Consider the following 22,349-nt stretch of genomic DNA (forward strand, 5'->3'; position numbering starts at 1 on the left):
CTGAACTGAACTGGATAGCCCCTTTCAATCTGCTCAGGTATTAGAAATGAACATTGCTTGCCTCTTTAAGCAATCACTGAATATCTAGAGTTTCTGAAATTTGATGTTCAGGCATCTTAAGAGGTAAAAGAAATCATGACTCATGTTTCTAAATTTTGACTTAATTGGAGGAGAAAAGAGTAAGCAGATGAATAAAACCTGATAAGGTTCTTGATTCATATAATTTTGTTTAACCCTCTTAAAATTGAATATAAGAAACCTGTTTTTTAAGTTTATCTGTTACTATCTGTATGTTCTTATGAAGATATTAAATTGCCTGAATCTACTAGCATAAGCCACTTGTCCTGCTTACAGAGATAATACTAATTTCACATGACATGACTCATTTAGTGTATGGCTCTATGTCTAGTTTGGTCATAAAATCCTAGAGTTGGAATGTTTACAAGTCATCTTTGATTTAGCAAAATCTTTTTCTGTAGTTTCTGAACTTTAGAATACATAAAGATCATCTGTGGTGTTTTTGAATAGTTCAGATTCCTGGATTTGGTTCACAAAATATTTTGAACAAATAGATCTGTTTTTATTGGAGTATAATTGGTTTACAATGTTGTGTTAGTTTCTACTGTACAAAGAATGAATCAGCTATATGTATACATATACCCCCTCCTTCTTGGACTTCCTTCCACCGCCTCCCCCCTCCCACCCATCTAGATCTAAATGAGTCTCAGAAAGTTTGACAAGCACTCCTGACAATTATTAGGCTGGTGGTCCATAGACCATTTTTTGAAACGATTTTTTGTGTAACTTACGTGACTCCTGCTACTGCTGCTGCTAAGTCAATTCAGTCGTGTCCGACTCTGTGCGACCCCATAGACAGCAGCCCACCAGGCTCCCCCGTTCCTGGGATTCTCCAGGCAAGAACGCTGGAATGGGTTGCCATTTCCTTCTCCAATGCATGAAAGTGAAAAGTGAAAGTGAAGTCACTCAGTCGTGTCCAACTCTTCATGACCCCGTGGACTGCAGCCTACCAGGCTCCTCCATCCATGGGATTTTCCAGGCAAGAGTACTGGAGTGGGGTGCCGTTGGCTTCTCCTTATGTGACTCCTAGCAGGTAGTTATTTATCTTGATAGATGATACACACTGTGGATCCTGGGTTTTTAAAACTGTCAGTACATTTCCAAGAAACAGAAACAATGCCAACATTTCACAAGAGGGAGGAGTAACTATTAAATTAGATATTTACTTAATATCATTATCCATATCAAAGATAATGGGTATAGAGTATCTAGAGTATAACTCAGAAATCCTACACTGATCTGAAGGTACTGGGTCACCTTTGTTATCATTGGTATCTGAGATTCTGTTATTGCTTTGTGCTTGACATTCTTCTCAGAAAAGACATTCATCAAGATTCGCTGCTTTAGGGTAGAGACAGGAGGAGGAGGTCGGTTGAGACGTTGAGGTGGCCAGCCGCTCGCTCGTCGGTGCTCGTGGGCTTCGCCCGTTCCGTGCCTCGTCTCTCCCTGGAAGGGGAGGGGGGGTTCGAAGCCGAGCAGAAGCCGCCGCCGCCGTAGTCCCGGGCTTGAAGTCGCTAAGACTTCTCTCAAACTTGTGTGCTGAGGAGACTCAGATGTTGGCCTCAGCTCCTAGGCTGAACTCAGCAGATCGGCCCATGAAAACTTCTGTATTGAGACAAAGGAAAGGATCTGTCAGAAAGCAACATCTATTATCCTGGGCGTGGCAGCAAGGAAGAGGACAGGTAGTGGAAATCCTGCAATCGGAAAAGCAGACTGAAAGGTGACAAAGAAGCTGAAGATGGGTGGTGGAGAGAGGTATAACATTCCAGCCCCTCAAACTAGAAATGTTAGTAAGAACCAACAACAGCTTAGTAGACAGAAGACCAAGGATCAGAATTCCCAGATGAAGATTGTTCACAAGAAAAAGGAAAGAGGACATACTTATAATTCGTCATCAGCTGCATGGCAGGCCATGCAAAATGGGGGGAAGAACAAAAATTTTCCAAACAATCAAAACTGGAACTCTAGCTTATCAAGTCCCACCTTACTTTTTAAGTCTCAAACTAATCAGAACTATGCCGGGGCCAAGTTTAGTGAGCCACCATCACCAAGTGTTCTTCCTAAACCACCAAGCCACTGGGTTCCTGTCTCCTTTAATCCTTCTGATAAAGAAATAATGACATTTCAACTTAAAACCTTACTTAAAGTACAGGTATAAAATGAGATAAAGTACTAACATTTAAGCTTAGTCATATTTAAGGATAACTGGCAATTGTTTCAGACCAAATTCACTAGGGAATTAATCTGTAAAACTGATTAACATAGAAAATATAATTAGACTTCATCTTGTTTTATGTGCACTGTGATGGTAGGAATCAGTACAGTTTAAAATAACTGAATTATGGATAATTGTATTTGATCTCTTCACTAGTATTCTCAATTGAGTAACCATATAAGTGAAACCATTCAAGTTTAGATTTGGGGAATGGTAAAGGAATCAACTTTTTATATTGCTTGTTGGGGGAAAATATGGAGATTATCATTTCATGGGTCAGCAGATTGACTTATTAAGATATGGTAAATCTGATTATAATCATCCAGTTAAAGACATACAGGGGTTGAAAACTATTTGAATCTTTGAGACGTTATTGTCCTAGAGACACCTGAATCAGTACACCTAAACCAGTAGTATGACAACCTGATGCACTGCCTAAAGAAAATGTGAAAAAAAATTTTTTTTAAGAGAATAGTATTTTAATGAACTGTATGGTGGTGAATGTGTAAAGGGCACTAGGGGCTATTTAGAATGAAACAAGTATACCCCATTGGCCCTGTTATGTGCAGTGGATAGTGTCTGCCAACAAATGCACCAAAACCATTTTTTTAGAAACAGTATTTGGTGTTCAGAGTAGCTTTCAAAATACATTTTTGTATGATGGCACTGCACAAGCTATTCTGACAGTGTTATGGCTTTAAATCATCCCTGCAAAGGTTTTTTAAAGTTGAGAGCTGTATAATGTGAAAGTTCTGCATACCTAGGAAAGAGCCATGTAAATATATGTAGTAAAATTGTAGCACATGTAAAGTTTTGTTGGCATTTATCCTACAAAAATAGAATATTTTAGTACGAATTTGCTGAATGTAAGACATGGACTCTTATACTATGGCCTAATTTTAAAGGTCAAAAAACACCCCACAAACAAACCTGTTTTTAAATTTTGCCCTTGTGCTTAAGTGCCAGTGTATGTATGTTATAATTGATCTTGCTGTAAACTATATTTCAACGTAAATCCTAGTGTAAGAAGTTTTATATAACCGAAAAGGTTTTAAGCTGCTAAAACACTTGCTATTTTTGAGATGTGAAATGCAGTATGGGGTAATTTTTTTTCCTTAAACCCAAAGATTAACTATTAAGCAGTCCCTCCAACCTTAAAGATTCCTTTTGGCTTTCAACAACTTGTGTAACCTATGAGTATAGTGTACAATGTCAGTGTATTTTTTTTTCCTTGTCAACAGGTGCAACCCAGGGGACCAACTTATTGCAAAAGATGTAATTTCTTGCATAATACCTTGATAACATGTTTTGCTTACTTTAAACATGCTAATTAAAACAGCCAACCCAGTAGTAAAAGTAAAGTGTGTGTATTGGGGGGGGGGTATTCTAATTTGGCAGCTTTTTTAATACTTTTAAGCAGAATCGCTAAATTGTTTCTCCGAATAAATTGAGGTGAGATAGTACTGTCCAAGTCAAATGATGATATCCTAAAAACAAGTTTTATATAGTACTTAATGTACATACATGAATTCGAAGCATGAAATTAAAAAATAAAGTTGTTTCTTCCCCCCCAAAAAAAAAAAAAAAAAGATTCGCTGCTTTAAAGGTTCAACCAGCCAGAAACATGCTTTATATTGTGCAGCATTAAATTCAAAATAGATCTCAAAATATAAAGATGTGGAGAATTCACTGGTGGTGTTTTTTGTGTTACTTTGTTTGGGGCTGGAGATCAAATTAAGATTAATGACCTTGGTTTTTTTAAAGAAGAGTTGCAGAATCTCAGACTCCACCCTGCTTTATGGTCTGATTCATTCATGGATAAAATGTTCCAAATGCTTTATATTAAAAAATTAAATGTCTAAACATGAAGCATATATACCATGATTAAGGATAGGAATGCTGGTTTTATGCATAGTTATTATATTTGAGTAATGTAGCTGCTTCCTCTGAAATGAATGCCATTTGCTATGCTTGACCTTGTCTTGAGACAGAAGCTGGTACCCATGTGACAAGTAACTGAGGATAGACCCCATTTGTCCTGTGTTGCCAGAGCATGACATCTAACCTGTCTCTCAGTGGTCCCATCAAGTAATATTTTGCAGACAGGGATAAAAAGGACCCTCCTGCTGGCTGACCAGTGGGAGTTCTGCTAAGCTTCTTTCAGATGAAGGTCTTTCTCTTGCCCATTTTACTGTGTGGCAAGGCTCTTGACAAGATTTCTGACTTCTGTCACAGAACAAAAGTTAAAGACATCTTTGTAGTACTTTGATCTCTTCTGAAATCAGGCAGCAGGAATACCCCATGTGATTTGTCTGGAAAATATTCTTCCTTATTTCTAATAATCCTGCAGTGTAGTGATGTGTATTTTTTTTTAATAAATAAAGCATTTAAACATAAGCCAGATTTAAATATTACAAAGGAAGTAAAACATTTGTCTATTAAACCTGGAGAGATATCAACTCTATTTTCATAACCCTTATAATTTATGGTCATTAATCAGATATACAATGATGATATAAGCTGGCTTTTTTTCTTCTTTTTTGAAGTTATTCACATTATCTAAATTCCTCTTGTGAAAGTTGAAACTGGTTGGCTCATGTTGGTTTTTTCACCATAGTTTGTATTTCGATTACGTAAAGTGTCTTGAGAGGCTTTAAATTTTTTAAAAAAATTGTTTTAATTGGAGTATAATTGCTTTACAATGTTCTGTTAGATTCTGCTGCACAATGAAGTGAATCAGCTCTAAGTATGCATATATCATACCTCCCTCTTGATCCTCCCTCCCACTCCCCCCTGCCCGCCGCCCAGTCCCACACCTCTAGGTCATCACAGAGCATTGAGCTAAGTTCCTGGTGTTATACAGCAGCTTCACACTGACTAGTTGTTTTACACATGTTAATGTATATATGTCAGTGCTATGAGGAGAAACTTGTCTTACTCTATGCATAGGGAAATCAAAGCAGAGATAGCCTGGATAACTCATGGTATCCCAGAAAGCCCTCGGATGAGGTATTGGGTATTAAAATTCATTTTGGCAGTGCTAAGGCATTTGGCAGCAAGATCTTAGTATGGAGGTATGTGTAGGGGGAAGCATGTGATATGATTCCTAGAAAAGTGTCCTTTGCTTCACCTTTTCTAGGACTCATCTGCCTTTCTTTCTTTGTCCTCCTATACAAAATAAGTATAAATGTTTTTATATACACGTGCTCATCATAGTATTTTTGTTTCCTGAACTTCAGTTTCTTTTATTTATTCATTTGTTCATTCATTTGTTAATTCACACAACAAATATCTGATTTCCAGGTACTGCCAGCCAGAAGACTGTAGATAAGTGATTTAAAATGAGTATCATGACATTTACAAAAATTGACTAGGAAGCCATAAATCATCTTCAATCAACTTTAAAGAGCAGCATTCTATGGACTGGGCTTCCCTGGTTGCTCAGTGGTAAAGAATCTGCCTGCCAATGCAGGAGATGTGGGTTCAAGCCCTGGGTCGGGAAGATTTCCTGGAGAAGGAAATGGCAACCCACTCCAGTATTCTTACCTGGGAAATCCCATGGATAGAGGAGCCTGGCAGGCTACAGTCCATGGGGTCACAAAGAGTTGGACACAATTTAGTGACTAAACAATGTTATAAGATTTATAATAGAAATGCAATCAAAATACTAAGAGAAAATAGTCACCCCCTGATGAGATGGGCACTCTTTCACAGAAGAGTCTAGGAGCCTGAGCAGGTGTTTGCTTACAGAGAAAGTGGGTATCCTGCCTGCGTTCTCACTCTTAATCTCTCCTAGGCAAGTGATATTTCTGTGAAGAGAAGGTATTCTTGGCATCCTGTTTAAAGCTTTCTTTTCTTTGTTGCAAGTATGGTATCTAGCATTTGAAATTAAAATGTGACCCTTTTAAAAAGTCTCCCCCTGAGACCGAATGAGGAAGGGAGAGTTAATCCAGTCTGTGTGCAGCTTCAGCAGAAGGCATTGGGTGGCAGCGCTAGCAAGTAAACAACTTTATTTTCAGGTTAAACTATCCCGGGGCTCCAGGATATCAATAACTGTCCTGGTGGATGATCAGTTCTTCAGTCATGTCTGACTGTTTGAGACCCTATGGAATGTAGTCTGCCAGGCTCTTCTGTCCATGAGATTTCCCAGGCAAGAATACTGGAGTGGGTTGCCATTTCCTTCTCCAGGGCCTCTTCCCAACCCAGGGATCAAACCCGCATCTCTTGAGTCTTCTGCATTAGTGGGTGGATTCTTTATGACTAGCACAGCCTGAAAATCCTGACTGGCCTGGTACAAATGGTAAAACCTCAATGTCAGGCAATATAGGATTATGAAGACTTGGGAGAGGCAGGCGTTGGGGTAGGTTCAGGCTTCTAGAATTGGATTAAATGGTGTCAGATAATAAAAGGACATGGGACACAGGACTAAAGGTAGCTACTGCTCCTTTTATTTGAATTTCCATTTTTCTTTTGAATCAGGTGGGGACTTGCTTCAGTCTAGGCTGACACCCTGGCCTGAGAGAGGAAAGCTCACATAGTAGTTTTTTCGTTTCTTTGCTTTGTTTGTTGTTGTTGTTGTATTTAAATAGTGGGTAAATAGCCACTTCTCCGAACCATGCAGATACCTACCTCACCCCACGCCCAGTCCTGGCTCCCTGGTCTGAAACCTCTGGACGTCTCTAACTAAAAGAGAAGCCCTGGATCTGCAGGGACCTCCAGAGCCATGCTCTAGTCCCATGGCCAGCAGCTGTTCTGATTGTTTTGTCTGCCATCCTGTCATTAAATATTTTGCATATCTGTACAAGGAAAGCCACAGTGATAAAGTTAAGGCTGTCAGTTTAGCAAATGAAAAATGAACACTGCCAGCTTCACAGAGAGCTCAGCCAGTATCCTACAACTGTGTATGGCAGTCCTTGAATTGAGTCTGATTTTTTTTTTAAAGGAATATTAGAGATAGCAATTAAAATTAAACAGAAATTCCTGCAAAACTTTAGACTGTTTCTTGGCATTCATTTTTGCTTTAAAAATGGTATCTCAATTTTTAGAACCTTTCTAAAATGCATAAGTTTTTTTTATATGTTAATATAGGACTTCCCTGGTGGCTCAGATGGTAAAGCGTCTGCCTACAATGCAGGAGACCCTGGTTCAATCCCTGAGTCAGGAAGATCTCGTGGAGCAGGAAATGGCACCCACTCCAGTATTCTTGCCTAGAAAATCCTGTGGATGGAGGAACGTGGTAGTCCACGGATGTGGTAGTCCATGGGATTGCAAAGAGTTGGAGTCAACGGAGTAAATAAGTGAACGTCACTCAGTCGTGTCTGACTCTTTGCAACCCCGTGGACTATACAGTCTGTGGAATTCTCCAGGCCAGAATACTAGAGTGGATAGACTTTCCCTTCTCCAGGGGAATCTTCCCAACCCAGGGATAGAACCCAGGTCTCCCACATTGCAGGCAGAATCTTTACCAGCCGAGCCACAAGGGAAGCCCAGGAATACTGGAGTGGGTAGCCTATCCCTTCTCCAGCAGATCTTCTCGACCCAGGAATTGAACCAGCTTCTTCTGCATTGCAGGCAGATTCTTTACTAACTGAGCTATCAGGGAAGCCAATAGCTAATATAATTTTATATATAATTTTAAGAAGCATATAGTATTAAGAAATAAAAGACAAATGTGGCTTTGCTGATTGGTTGCTTCTGCCTTTCCAACCTTCAGAGCCTACCTGAATATCAAAACCTCAGATAATACATCCTTATAATCCTTCCCACCTTTAGAGAAGTAAAAAATGCTTGTCCCAGGTTAATGGCACCAGTTCTAGAGATTGCTTTCATTTCTAAAAGAATAAAGCTGCCTAATAAGATGATTTCACAGTGTGTTACAAGCCACTGAATTTTGTTTATTGGTATCTGATGTATCTGACACATGTTTTAGATATCTAAGGAAACAGAATATGCATTGAATGGCTGTTTTGTATGTTACTTTCATGATTTTTCCTGAAGTTTCTTAGTTTTGAACATGGCCGTTGTAATGATCTCAGATGGCCTCGTCCTGTGCAACTTGAAGCAGGGCTTTGTCCAGCCAGAGATGAGGTTGGATCCTAGCGGTGAGAGCAGCAAATCCTAGCCACTCGACCAGTGGTCAGTGACAAGGCCCTGGCCCTTCGGCTCTGCAGAAGACAATTCCCATGAAGATGAAAAGTAGTGAAACAAGTTAAGTATTTATTAGGAAGAAAAGGAATACCATACTAGTGGATAGACACACGGGTAGGCTCCGAGAGAAAGACAGAGAGCGAGAGACTGAGTCACACCCTCAGGGCAATTTAAATTACTTTTATGGGTCAATTCTTCTAGTTTTCCTTCGGCCAATCATTTTGATTTGCCTGGTTCAAAGCCCATATTTGGTGTATTATCTCAGAATTCTCCCATTTGTGTACATGCATCTCTCAGCCAAGATGGATACTACCACAAAGACCTAGTGGTAGTCTGGCTTTAAGTTAACATCACTCTCATTTGACTTCCAGGGAAGTTTTCTGTACATATGTTTTAGGGGAGGTCTCCAGACTTCGAGAATGAGAAATACATGGTTTGGGCTAGGCCCAGCCTCCTCTGTTAATTGTCCTGCTATTCTTGTTTTGGAGGTCTGTCCATAGGAAATGAAGCTCCTATCACTTCACCCTGGAAGGGCCTATCTACCTCCTGCCTCAGATAAGAATGTAAGAGAATTCAATATATGCTCAAAGAAATAGATGAAAATGTAAACTAGATGACATATACTGTGCTAGAAAGAAATCTGGGCTAGTCGTTTCTAAACTGATACTCTGCAGCTTCGTTCATATTTCTTCCTGTCCTGAGTATTACAATATTGCTGTGATAGTATCTATTACATCTTCAGTTAAACAGCCTTGTTAAAGTTCTGCAAGAGCAGTAATGACTATAACTATCTGCAACTTAGGGGAAATAGATTTCTACTGTTGATTATATCATTCTTCAGGAAAATCTATTTTTTTTAACTTAGTTAATTTTTGTAGTACTTAAATTTATTATTTAACACTTTTGTAGCGCTTGCTGTTTAAAAAGTCCTTTACCGTGTTTAATTATTACCTGTTCCTCACTTGTCTAAGGCAGATTCTGCCTAATTAGAGCTGTTGAATCTAGCATGAAACTGAAGCCAAGTTTTATGCTTTAAATCATTAAAGGTTTCCATTACTGATTTTTTAATAATAAAAGTTGGGCCCATAGCCTAAAAAATGAAGCAAAATTTTAGAGCTTTGAATGTCTGCCTCCTTGGGCGCATTTATGCTTGCTGTATCTTATTGTAAGATTGGAAGTGGATTTTCCCCTCACTACCAAATCGCAGACCTTTCTTATGCAGGAAGGGTCAAAAGTATTACAGTGCTGGTTTACCAGTGTTGAGTCGATCTTTTCAGGTCTACGAGATAGATTTTCATTCAATAATGAAGTTGTCTCATTTGTGAAATCCTCGAATATCTTGCTTCAATTACCATGGTGACTTAGGCTCTGTCTAGGAAACATGGTATATGTTTTCATGTAAATAGCTGTTTTATTCCGGAGAAGGCGATGGCACCCCACTCCAGTACTCTTGCCTGGAAAATCCCATGGACGGAGGAGCCTGGTGGGCTGCAGTCCATGGGGTTGCTAAGAGTCAGACACGACTGAGCGACTTCACTTTCACTTTCACTTTCATGCATTGGAAAAAGAAATGGCAACCCACTCCAGTGTTCTTGCCTGGAGAATCCCTGGGACAGGGGAGCCTGGTGGACTGCCGTCTGTGGGGTCACACAGAGTTGGACACGACTGAAATGACTTAGCAGCATCAGCTGTTTTATTCATCTTGCTATTCCTATCTTAAATATATAGAGAATACTTAATTATTTTATTAAAAAGTGATAATCATGATCAGCTTTGCTTCCTATTCCTAAACCTAATCAGAAATGTTCTTATCTATGAAAAAAATGATTTCACTAGCACTTGTGGCTGATCATTTATTTAATAGGTTCACAGAACTTCTTTACTGTTACCAAATGTAATTCTTACCTGTTATCACTGAAACCCCAATAACAGTTTTGTGTTAACATATTGTTAGAAATCACCAATACATTTTCTTCTTGAAATTTAGCATTATTTATAGCAACTTGTAATAAAAAATGATGAATTATACATTTTTTTCTGGGATAAGACTCAGGAAATCCTTATTATTTTTCAGATATTAAATTTTCCTCATTTTCCAATAAGAAATCAAAATGTTGACTACCGTTAAATTGAATTACTTGAATGTATTAGGGAAATAACCAATCCATACTTGTAAAATATTTTGGTCATGAATTATTTTCTACAATTTGCAAATCAGATTGAGGCTATACCAGTGTTCTATGGACGTTTGGAATGTTTCCAACGTTTGGAATGTTCTATACCAACGTTCCAAACCATTTATCTAGTTTCTGTTTTGCTTTTTTTTAGAGAGCCTTTGGTAAATGCTTACCCTCCAAAGTGTATTTCTAAGGGACAGAGAACTGACCGCATATTTGTATCTGACCATCTTTTACTATTAGCTTTTTAAAAAGTTGAGCCAAAATATGGTTTTAATCAAGAGGAATAACCCCTTTGTGGTGAGTTGAAGGATTTGGGGACAGATCAAAGAAGAAAACATGATGTGATGTGGCAGGAACACAGAATGACTTTTTAGTGTGAATCTTGAACAGTTACCTGAGAGGGGAAGTTCCATGTGGCAGACATCTCAGAGTCAGTGGGACAGAGTCCTTTTTTTAAAAGGGAAAGAAGTCAAGAGAACTCCTGGGAGAGCAGGGAATTGGAGAGAGGCCTTATGTGTCCAGGTAAGGAGTAACTTCATTCTTTTGCATGTCAGCATCCAGTTATCACCAAGCCATTTATTTTTTCCACCATTAAATTATATTGACAGACTAATAAAAAATCAAAAAAAGAAAGAAAAAGAAAGTGAAGTCGCTCAGTTGTGTCAGACTCTGCGATCCCATGGATTGTAGCCCACCAGGCTCCTCCATCCATGGGATTTTCCAGGCCAGAATACTGGAGTGGATTGCCATTTCCTTCTCCAGGGGATCTTCCTGACCCAGGGATCAAACCCGGGTCTCCCACGTTGCAGGCAGATGCTTTACCTTCTGAGCTACCGGGAAAGCCCATATTAAAAAAAAGAAATCAGTTGACTGCAAATGTAATGCTTTATTTTTTGACTCTTCAGTGCTATTCCATTGTCCTATTTGTCTACATCTTGTACCACAGGAAAGTACCATACTATTCTTGAGTACTTTAGCTTTGTAGTAAGTTTGAAATCAGGTAGTGTGAGTCTTCCAGCTTTGTTCTTTTTCAAAATTGTTTTGGCTATTCTGAGTCCCTTTCATTTCCCTGTGAATTTGGGAATTAGCTTGTCTAGTTTCTTCTCTTTTCTTTGTCTTGGTCTGTCTAGCTAATGATTTGTCAACTTTGTTGATCTTCCGAAAGAACGAACTTTTTAGTTTTAATTTTTAAAAGTTAAAATAAAATTGTTTTATGTATTTTTCAGTCTGATATTTATCTCATCCATTTCATTTGTTTTTCATAGGATTTCTTCTTTTCTAGTTTCTTAAGTTAGAAGTCCAGGTTAACTTAAAATCTTCATTTTTAACATGGGCATGTACAACTAGAAATGTTCCTTTATTACACTGCTCTAGATATATCCGCTTATTTTGGTGTGCTGTATTTTCACTTTTATTCATCTAAAAGTGTCAATCTGTTATGCTTTCTTTGACTCATTAGTGAACTGTGTTGTTATTTCCACATATTTGTGAATTTCCAAATTACCTTGTATTATTGATTTTTAAATTTCATTCCATTTTGGTCAAAGAACATATTTTGTGTAATATAAGTCCTCTTAAATTTACTGAGACTTGTTTCTGGTCCAGCATATGGTTCTGCTGGACAATGTTCCATGTGTACTTGAAAAGAGTGTATATTCTGCTATTGTTGGGTTGAATGTTTCCTGATAGATGTCCGTTAAAACTGGTTGATTTATAATGTTCAAGTCCTTTACTTTCCTACTGATTTTCTACCTAGTTGTTCTATTCTTTACTGAAAGTAGGGTACTGAAGTGTCCTATTCCTGTTGAAACTTCTATTTCTTCCTTCAATTTTGTCAGTTTTTTGTTTCATGTGTTTTAGGGATCTGTTTTTAGATGCATGCTGCTGCTACTGCTAGTCACTCAGTCGTGTCCGACTGCTTGTGACCCCATGAACTGTAGCCTGCCAGGCTCCTCTGTCCATGGGGATTCTCCAGGCAGGAATACTGGAGTGGGTTGCCGTGCCTTCCCCTGGTCAGGATCGAACCTGCGTCTCTTACATCTCCTGCATTGGCAGGCAGGTTTTTTTTTTGTTTTACCACTAGCGCCACCTGGGAAGCCCTTTTAGGTACATACATATTGACAATTGTTATGTCTTCTTAATGAACTGACCTGTCTATCCTTAAAGATTGTCCTTCTTTGTCTCTAGTATCAACTTTTATTTTAAATTGTATGGTATCTGATATTAGTACAGCCATACCAGTTCTCTTTTCTTGCTGATTTCGTGGTATACTTTTTTCTGTCCTCTTGCTTTCAGTCTGTTTGTGTTTGAATATAAAGTGTGCCTCTGGTATACCACAGATAGTGAGTCATGGGTTTTTTGTAGGGAGAGGACCGTTCCTGTTTAGATCTCTTCAATTTGGCTATAGTCTCTTTAAACTGAGGTTCTAAATGTTGAAATTAATAATCTATCTGTGAATGGTTGTTTATTCTAGATTACTTTATTGCCATTAATGCAAAGACTGTTTTAGTGTTTTGGGGGCAGTCATGTCATAATTTGGTGATTTATGTGGCTGATTTTTGTGAATTCAGTTACAGTACCCTGTATTTTTTATTAAATTTTATTTTGTTCCAGTTAACCTATTGTCCTTTCAGTTTCTGCTTTTATCAGTTTATATGTTCAGTGTCATACCAGTGACAGTGATTGGGATAAGTGCTAATGTTTAGTGAGTATGACTGGGCATCCTCTTTACCTGATATAAACTCTACTCTTGTCACTTGTTAGATGTGTGACCTGAGAGAGGTTGCTTAGTCTCTTCATCTATAAAATTGGGATGCTGGTAATCAATCATATCTAGCTCACTGAGTTGCTATGAGGATTAAATGTATTAAAGTGTTTTAAAAACATTGCTGCTGCTGCTGCTAAGTCGCTACAGTTGTGTCCAACTCTGCGATGCTATAGACGGCAGCCCACCAGGCTCCGCCGACCCTGGGATTCTCCCAGCAAGAATGCTGGAGTAGGTTGCCATTTTCTTCTCCAATGCATGAAAGTGAAAAGTGAAAGTGAAGTCGCTCAGTCGTGTCCAACTCTTAGCGACCCCATGGACTGCAGCCTACCAGGCTCCTTCGTCCATGGGATTTTCCAGGCAAGCGTACTGGAGTGGGTTGCCATTGCCCTCTCCAAAAACATTTATTTTACAAGTGCTTGTATAGTACTGACTAGCGTATAGTAAATACTATACAAGCACTTGTAAAATAAAATTATCAACTCTACGACATAAGAAGTATTGTTACTCTCATAGGTAAGGAAGATAGGATTTCATGAGATTGACTAATTTGCCATCTTCCATTGCAAGTTTCCATTGCTATTAAGTAGTTAATCTGGAACTTGAACTAGAGTGTGTCACACTCCAAAGTCCATGTTCTTGACCACTTACTCTTAAATATCATCTTCTCAATGCTTCAGTGAAGCTATCATTAAATACATTAAGGAGCATCAAGAGCAGATGCCTTGGAATTCACTGCCACAAATTTCCCTCTATTAATCAGAGCCCTTTTATGATTATTCAATAATGTTTTCAAATCTTTTATCCATTTCTCCATGAGGATAAGAAACTTTAAGAAAAAGTCATGAGAAATGCTTTGATGAAGTCTGTGTATATGCCTCGTATGTACATATATTTTATTGGCATTGCAAACATCCTCAAAAAGGAAATGAGTGTGTGTAAAAATTTTTAAGCTTAGTGCAAATGCTTATTCAGTTTAGTCCAGTTCAGTCGCTTTCTTGAATATGTTTCTTTTCTGAACTTTTATGTATGTTTTATTGGAAAAATTTTTCTTCTGTTTTAAAAAATCTGTTTTCCTAAAGTCTAGGATGCATGTCAGTTTTAGATGACGTTCCTACTCATAGGTATCAGGAATGCTGAAATTAACGTAGCTACTTTATATTTTCATCCCAAATTTTGGTGGTCAGATTAGAGTCTCAGGTAAGGCAGAGCATACTTAAGTTCTCTGACTAGAAAGAGTGTGTGCAGGTTTTTAAATGTTATGGTATAGAGATTATTTAGAGGGGGTTGTTTTGATGATAAAGTTTATAACCAGTATTTTTACTGTTTATTTAAAAATGTATATTCCTAAAATACTTGGAAACATTTTTGATGTTAAATATTTACTTAAAATGTGTCCAATTTTTACGAAACTTTTTTGTGGTTCGGTGATGAACTAAGGACATTTATGCATCTTCAAGTTTTTTCTAGAATTAGATACATTGTTTAAAATATTTTGCATGTTTTTCAGCTGAGAATGATAGCAATTATACCAATTAAAATGATTTTCTCTGTGAATGATAAATAATATTTTATTTTTCTCCATAATAAAAGAAAAGCTCAGTGCCATTTGAGAATATAACATTTAGTTTTGATTTAGCGTTTAATAGGCGGTATAGTTCCTGGCTTTTGGTTTAGCCCTGTGCCCTTTATTCTTTAGCTGATTTGCTAATTACTACTGAAAAACCCTCTAAAATTTCACTGGGGAAATGCAGATGTACATTCAGATTCTAAATACTTGAGAGGCAGCCAAGAACTGAGTGCATGCAGACACATTTGGAGTTTTACATAATTTTTTATATAATTACTTTTAATTTCCAGAAACTTCCTCCTTCAATATCAGTACATAGATCCCTTCTCGATCAGCAAAAATGGAATGGATAAAATGTTATGATTCTTTCAAATAAATCAGAATAATGAAACACAGAATTTATATGATAGGTGAATGAGAAGGGGACATACAAGATGGAGGGGAATATGGGATAATATTTACTGTATAATTTTTATTGAAATGAAAAACATTGCATAGAGGTACAGAAGCATAAGTATACAGCACAACAAATCATCACAAAGGGAACACACCCGTATAAGTACCTGTAAAAGTACCACTCAGGTCAAGAGAACAAGAATCACCAGACTCCAGAATGTCTTCTCATGCCCCAACGCATCACCTTCTCCCAACTATTCTCCTAAACAGATACCCTGATTTCTAACACTTCATATTTCACTTTCTTATTGTAAACATTATATAAGTAGAATAATGCAGCACACATGACTTATTTTTTCAGTATTGTTTGAGAGATTGAGAAATTCATCCATGTTGTTGTACATATGGTGGTTCAGTCGCTAATTTGTGTCCCTCTCTTGTGACCCCATGGACTGTAGCCTGCCAGGCTCCTCTGTCCATGGGACTCTCCAGGCAAGAATACTGGAGTGGGGTGCCATTTCCTTCTCCAGTTGTTATATATAGCATTGGTTTATTTTCTTTGTTGTACAGTATTCTGTTGTATGAGCTTCCCTGGTGGCTCAGATGGTAAAGAATTCACCTGCCATGCGGGGTCCTGGATTCTATCCCTGGTTTGGGAAGATCCCCTGGAGAACAGAATGGCTACCCATGCCAGTAGAATTGCCTGGAGAATAATATTAGATAAATACAATTTATTTCTCCATTCTACTTTAGATAAACATTTGGCTTCTTAACAGTTTGGGGTTAGTGCAAACAGTTCAGCTGTTTTTGCTTGTCTGTTAGAGCATGTTTGCGCATCTTTCAATTGAGTATACACCTAGGATTGAAATATCTAGATAACAGGATATATTATGTTCAAATTTAGTAGGTAGTGCCAAGTTCATTTACAAAGAGATTGTATTAATTTGTGTGTCTGTCAGCACTATATGAGGATTCTATTTATTCCATATCCTCACTAACACTAAAATTGTCAGTTGTTAAAATTTTAGCCGTCTTGATAGGTATGTATTGGTTATCTTAAATTTGCTTTTCTCTGATAACTAATAAAGTTGGAAACTCTTCTTACATTTATTAACTGCTGTGACATTCTTTTCATACCTTTGCTCAGTTTTAAATTGGAATGCTTATCGTTTTATTATTGAGGTATAAAAGTTTTTTATATTTGGTATTTGAACTCTTTTATTATTTCTATTAATAATTATCTGAACATTCTTTGGCACTGCCTTTCTTTCATATTGAAATGAAAACTGACCTTTTCCAGTCCTATGGCCATTGCTGAGTTCCCCAAATTTGCTGGCATACTGAGGACAGCACTTTAACAACATCATCTTTTAAGATTTGAAATAGCTCAGCTGGAATTTCATCATCTCCACTAGCTTTGTTCGTAGGAATGCTTCCTAAGGCCCACTTGACTTCACTCTGCAGGATGTCCAGCTCTAGGTCACACCATCATGGTTATCCCGATCATTAAGACCATTTTTGTACAATTCTGCTGTGTATTCTTGTCACCTCTTCTTAATCTCTTCTGCTTCTGTTAGGTCCATACTGTTTCTGTCCTTCATTGTGCCCATCGTTGCATGATATGTTCCCTTGGTATCTCTGATTTTCTTGAAGAGATCTCTAGTCTTTCCCATTTTATTGTTTTCCTCTGTTTCTTTGCATTGTTCACTTAAGAAGGCTTTCTTACCTCTCCTTCTTATTCTTTGGAACTCTGCATTCAGATGGGTCTATCTTTCATTTTATCCTTTGCCTTTTACTTCCCTTCTTTCCTCAGCTATTTGTAAGGTCTCCTCAGACAACCATTTTGCCTTGATGCATTTCTTTTTCTTGGGGTTGGTTTTGATCACCACCTTCTGTACAATGTTACAAACCTCTGTCCGTAGCTCTGTCCATAGCACCATAGAGTAACTTCGAGTTTACTTTTCTGCTTGTGGATTGTATGTTCTCTGTGAACTAGACCATGATTTTGTCCCTCTTTGTTGTTGTAGCAAAGTGCATACAGTGGGGCTCAGTCAGCCAGAGGTAAATAAAGTCAACAATGAGAAGAAAGTTGCCGCTGCTTATGATCTGTGACCACAGGAAGCGCAGAGTGTCAAAAGTAGTAGTGAGTTTGTGGTTTAGTGAAGCTTCTATTTATCAAGCCTTTGGGCCTTTTTTTCTGTTAAAAGATCTAAAAAAAATTGGCTTGCTTACTCAGTGAGATAAAATCCTAACATTTTTCTGAGTCACTTTCAACCCCCACAACCCCCACCAAAGCATCTTGCCATGTGTCAGTGTGAAGTCTGTAGACTTTTAAGGTGTCTGCTCCAGACGCTGCATTGGAAACCTTTAGCCCCCGTGTAGTGGGAGTGGGCTCCACTGACTATAAGAAGAATGTTTCAAAAATTAATAATAGAAAATAGTTTCTTTTTAAATTTTAACTGTATTGTAAAAGAAAACATCCCTCCACCGCTCACCCCAACCCCCGCCTCCAGTCCATCAAGCTTTTTAAACTAGGTTCTCTGGCAGCTAATGAATAATAGAGACAAAATGAAGTTCTTTTCCTCCCTGGTGGAATACTGCATTATTTGTTATTCATGAGTTCCTGATTTCCTGGAAGATTGTTTGATGAAATAGGTGGGTGATGTACTCTGTCATTGCCTGGAGGCCTTTTAGATTTCCCCTGTTTGAGTGTTCTCCTTTTGTTTTAATAAACTGCTGATAGTTGTAGCGAAGAATCTCTGGATGTTAGGATAACTAGTGTGTTTTAGTACCGAGTCCCCTCAATCCCAGTTGCAAATGACCAGATTCAACATTTTACAGTATTTCTTCACAAGTTTCATAGAAGGAGTGAAATACAAATAAATGTTGTTGGCTTTTTGAAATAATCTAGAAAACCCAGGTGGTGCTAGTGGTAAAGAACCCCCCTGCCAATGAAGGAGATATAAGAGATTCAGGTTCCATCCCTGGGTTGGGGAGATCCCCTCGAGGAGGGCATGGCAACCCGCTTCGGTATTCTTGCCTGGGGAATCACCACGGACAGAGGAGCCTGGGGGACTACAGTCCACAGGGTCACACAGAGTCGGACACGACTGAAGCAACTTAGCACACATACGTAGAAAACCCAGTCACTATATCGCCTTGCCAGGGTCAAGCCTTTCATCTTTCTTTATGCTTCTCTGGTCTTGCCCTCTACTTTTTCAGTAAGGCTCAGGTGGGGCTAGTGGTAGAGAATCTGCCTGCCAATCCAAGAGACATAGGTTTGATCCCTGGGTTGGAAAGAGGCACTGAAGTAGGAAATGCAACCCACTCCAGTATTCTTGCCTAGAAAATCCTATGCACATGGAGCATGGAAGGCTACAATCCATCGGGCTGCAGAGAGTTGGACATGACTGAGTACAGTAAATTCATTATAGCAGGAACCCTTTTTGGAATTAGACGTCTTCTGTCAAAGCAGAGTAGAACCATGTTTTTATCACTAAAGAGAAAGAAGTGACAATCTGGACTTTTGTGAACTCCCTGGCTTCCATTGCTTGGCTTGTTGGGTTTAGTTTGGGGCTAAGCACCTGTGAACTGATCTGATGATTCTCTTTAGACCCAGACCTATTTTCAGGAATTCAAGTAGAGAAGAGTTACTCTACTTATATGCCCTGAGATGAAGATTTGTTTTCTAAGATCTGAGCTTTGGGGACTCTGCTTTGGGAAGGGAAAGGCTTATTTTTTTTGTTTGTAACAAGTGTAGGAATTAACCACATTTCTTAAGATACATTTAATATATGCATTTAAAATTAATAATTTTCACAGACTTGAAACTTAATGATTCAGCAAACTGATCCATTTTGAATACTGCTTGAAACCAAGAAGAATGGAAAAATAAAGTTATTGAAGTAAATTCCAAAGTGTTTGGACACTAGCATCCATTCCTGTTCATGGGAGAGTAGTTATTTTCTTTGGAGCCAAGCTTCTGGGGTTGAATCCTGGCTGTGCCGGTTAAAGCTTTGGGCATTACCTTAGCCGTCATTGCCTTAATTTTCTCATCCTTAAAATGGAGATAATGATGTAGGGTTAAATGTGTTAATACTTATACATTGCTTAGAACAGGACCTGGAATAAATATAAAGTATTTACTATTATTTACTCTCACTTTGTTATGTGTTATCTCCTGTACTCTTGGCTTTCTATGTTTGATCTAGTTTCCAAGTATACAGGCAATTAAAACATAATATAGGAGGGAAAATACACTTCTAGAAATATCTCTGTATTTTACAATTAAAATATAACAAAATTAAGAAGGAAAAAGAAAATATAAAAACTAAGCAAAAGAACTAAAATAGTACAGCAATCTGGCCTATTTAGTATATGAGAAAATAGCCATAAACCTTTAATAGCTCCAGAGGGCATTAGTGTATTTCAGCATAGTTCAGTACCTATTGTTCAAAGTAATGATTCTGACTCATTGAAGGAAATGTTAAACTCTGTTCATGATGTTCAGTTCAGAGAAGCCAGAAAGTGTTTCACATTTTAGGAAGGTTCTAAAACAAATTAAAAGGTATTTAAAGATTTCTAGAGGATTCTGAATTATATAAATTTTATTGTATTTGCATTTTTGCCTCCTTTCAGTCCAAATTAATCTTCAGAATGATATGTAAATGTGATCCTTAGGCTCAAGCATTGTTTCCATTCAGTGCCAAACAATACTTCCCCTGTATATATCTAATTTTAGTCTTCATTTTAGCCATTTCCCTGCTCGTTGGTACCTCGATACAAAATCTTCATGACTGTCAAGCTGGCCGGGTTTTGCTCTGCAGTTATGTTTAACCAGGTGTTTAGGTGAATTATATTGTTTGTTTGGTCACTAAGTTGTGTCCAACTCTTTTGAAACACTGTGGACTGAGGCCTGCAAGGCTCTTCTGTCAATGGGATTCTCCAGGCAAGAATACTGGAGTGGGTTTCCATTTCTTTCTCCATAGATGGATTGTATGTCATGGCAATTATGTGTTGTAGTATGCCCTGCAGTCTTCATGTACTTGTTGTTGAGCGAGAAAAGACTGTTTTGCTCTAAACTCATAAAAAACATTTTTTTTAATTGTGGTAAAAATACATAGGGGCTTCCCTGGTATCTCAGCTGGTAAAGAATCTACCTGCAGTGCAGGAGACCCCAGTTTGATTCCTGAATCTGGCAGATCTACTAGAGAAGGGATAGACTACCCACCCCAGTATTCCTGGGCTTCCCTGGAGGCTCAGATGGTAAAGAATCCACCTGCAATGCCCATTCAGCAGCTTCTCATTTTTCTCTTCCTTTAGTCCCTGGAAACCACCATTCCACTTTATTTTTCTGTTAATTTAATTACTTTAGATACCACATAGAAGCATATAGTATTTGTGTTTTCTGTGACTGGAATAAAGTACTCAAGTTTCATTCATGTTGTAGCACGTGACAGGATTTTCTTTAAAGACTAAATAATAATTCCATTGCCTGTATACCCACATTTTATTTACTTATCCATTAATGAACATTTGGGTTGCTTCCACCTCCTGACAGCTGTGAATAGTGCTCCAGTGAACATAGGTGTTTGAATATCTTTTCAAGACTCTGCTTTCAGTCTTTTAGATATATACCCAGAAGTGGGATTATTGAGTCATATGGCAATTTTTTTTTTTTTTTGGTTATTGAGTTCTCTATATCAATCCCTCACTGGATATATGATTTATAGACATCATCTCCCATTTAGTAGGTTGCGTTTTAATTTTGATGAGTTTCCTTTTTCTGTACAGAAACCTTTGAATTTGATGTAGATTCATTTGTTTATTTTTACTTTTGTTTTCCTTGCTTTTGGAGTCAGAGCCACAAAAATGTTATAGAGGTCCAGGAGATTGCCGCATATGTTTTGTTTAGGAGTTTCTGATTTCAGCTATTACATTCAATTCTTTAAACCATTTTGAATTAATTTTTGTAAGTGGTGTAGGATAGTGGTCTAGTTTCATTCTTTTGTGTGGTAGCAGTCTAGCTTTCCTGATACCATTTATTGAAGAGACTATCCTGTACTCATTGTATCTTCTGATTTCTTTGTCATAAATTAGTTGACCAAAACATGTGTGGGTTTATGTCTGTGCTTTCTATTTTGTTTCATTGATTTTTGTGTCTGTTTTTATGTCAATACCATACTATTTTGACTACTATAGTTTTGTGGTATAGTATCATGTTATCTGCAGATAGTTTTATAATTTCCCTTACAATTTTGATGCATCTTATTTATTTTTCTCAGCTAATTGCTGTGGCTAGAAATTCTAATACTATGTTGATTAAAGTGGGGAGAATGGATATCCTGCCTTGTTCATGATCTGAAAGGAAATTTTTCCTATTCACCATTGAGTGTGATATTAGCTGTGTATTTGTTGTTTGTCATATGTGACCTTAATTATGTTGAGATATATTCCTTCCACACCTATTTTGTTGAGTCCTTTTTTATCATAAGTGGATGTTGAAGTTTGTCAAATGCATTTTCTGCATTTATTGAGATGATCATATGATTGTATTTTTTTTGTTAATGTGACTCATGCTGATTGATTTGCCGATGTTGAATCACTCTTGCATTTGTGGAATCAATTCCACTGATCATGATGTGTGATCCTTTTAATGTATTATTGAATTTCATTTGCTAATATTTTTTTGAGAATTTTTGGATATGTATTCATGAGAGATATTGGCCTATATTTTCTTTTGTTGTATTATCCTTGTCTGGTTTTGGTATCAGTGTAATTCTGGCCTCATAAAATGAGTTTGGGAGTGTTCCTTTCTCTCCAGTTTTTTGCATAGCTTATTAGATCTTCTTTAAAACTTTGGTAGAATTCACCAATGAAGCTGTCTTGTCCTATACTTTTGCTTGTGGGGAGGTTTTTGATTATTGATTAAGTGTCCTTGCTGGTAGTAAGTGTGTGCCACCATCTTAGACCCCCTTTCCGCTGGATATCATTTCCTTT

The 22,349-nt window shown here is 37.8% G+C and overlaps 2 protein-coding genes across 2 annotated transcripts in view; both read left to right on the forward strand.

The window, feature by feature from the left end:
- Positions 1-22,349, forward strand: part of GPR158 (G protein-coupled receptor 158) — a 300,397-nt gene that overhangs the window by 123,513 nt on the left and 154,535 nt on the right. The gene's annotated exons all lie outside the window — the stretch shown is intronic.
- Positions 1,431-3,756, forward strand: LOC138929735 (proline-rich nuclear receptor coactivator 2). Its single transcript, XM_070289249.1, has one exon. The coding sequence runs from the start codon at positions 1,817-1,819 to the stop codon at positions 2,234-2,236; it is 420 nt and encodes a 139-aa protein (XP_070145350.1). The 5' UTR covers positions 1,431-1,816; the 3' UTR covers positions 2,237-3,756.

Source organism: Ovis canadensis, chromosome 13 (genome assembly GCF_042477335.2).
Source record: "Ovis canadensis isolate MfBH-ARS-UI-01 breed Bighorn chromosome 13, ARS-UI_OviCan_v2, whole genome shotgun sequence".
Taxonomy (NCBI): Eukaryota; Metazoa; Chordata; class Mammalia; order Artiodactyla; family Bovidae; genus Ovis; species Ovis canadensis.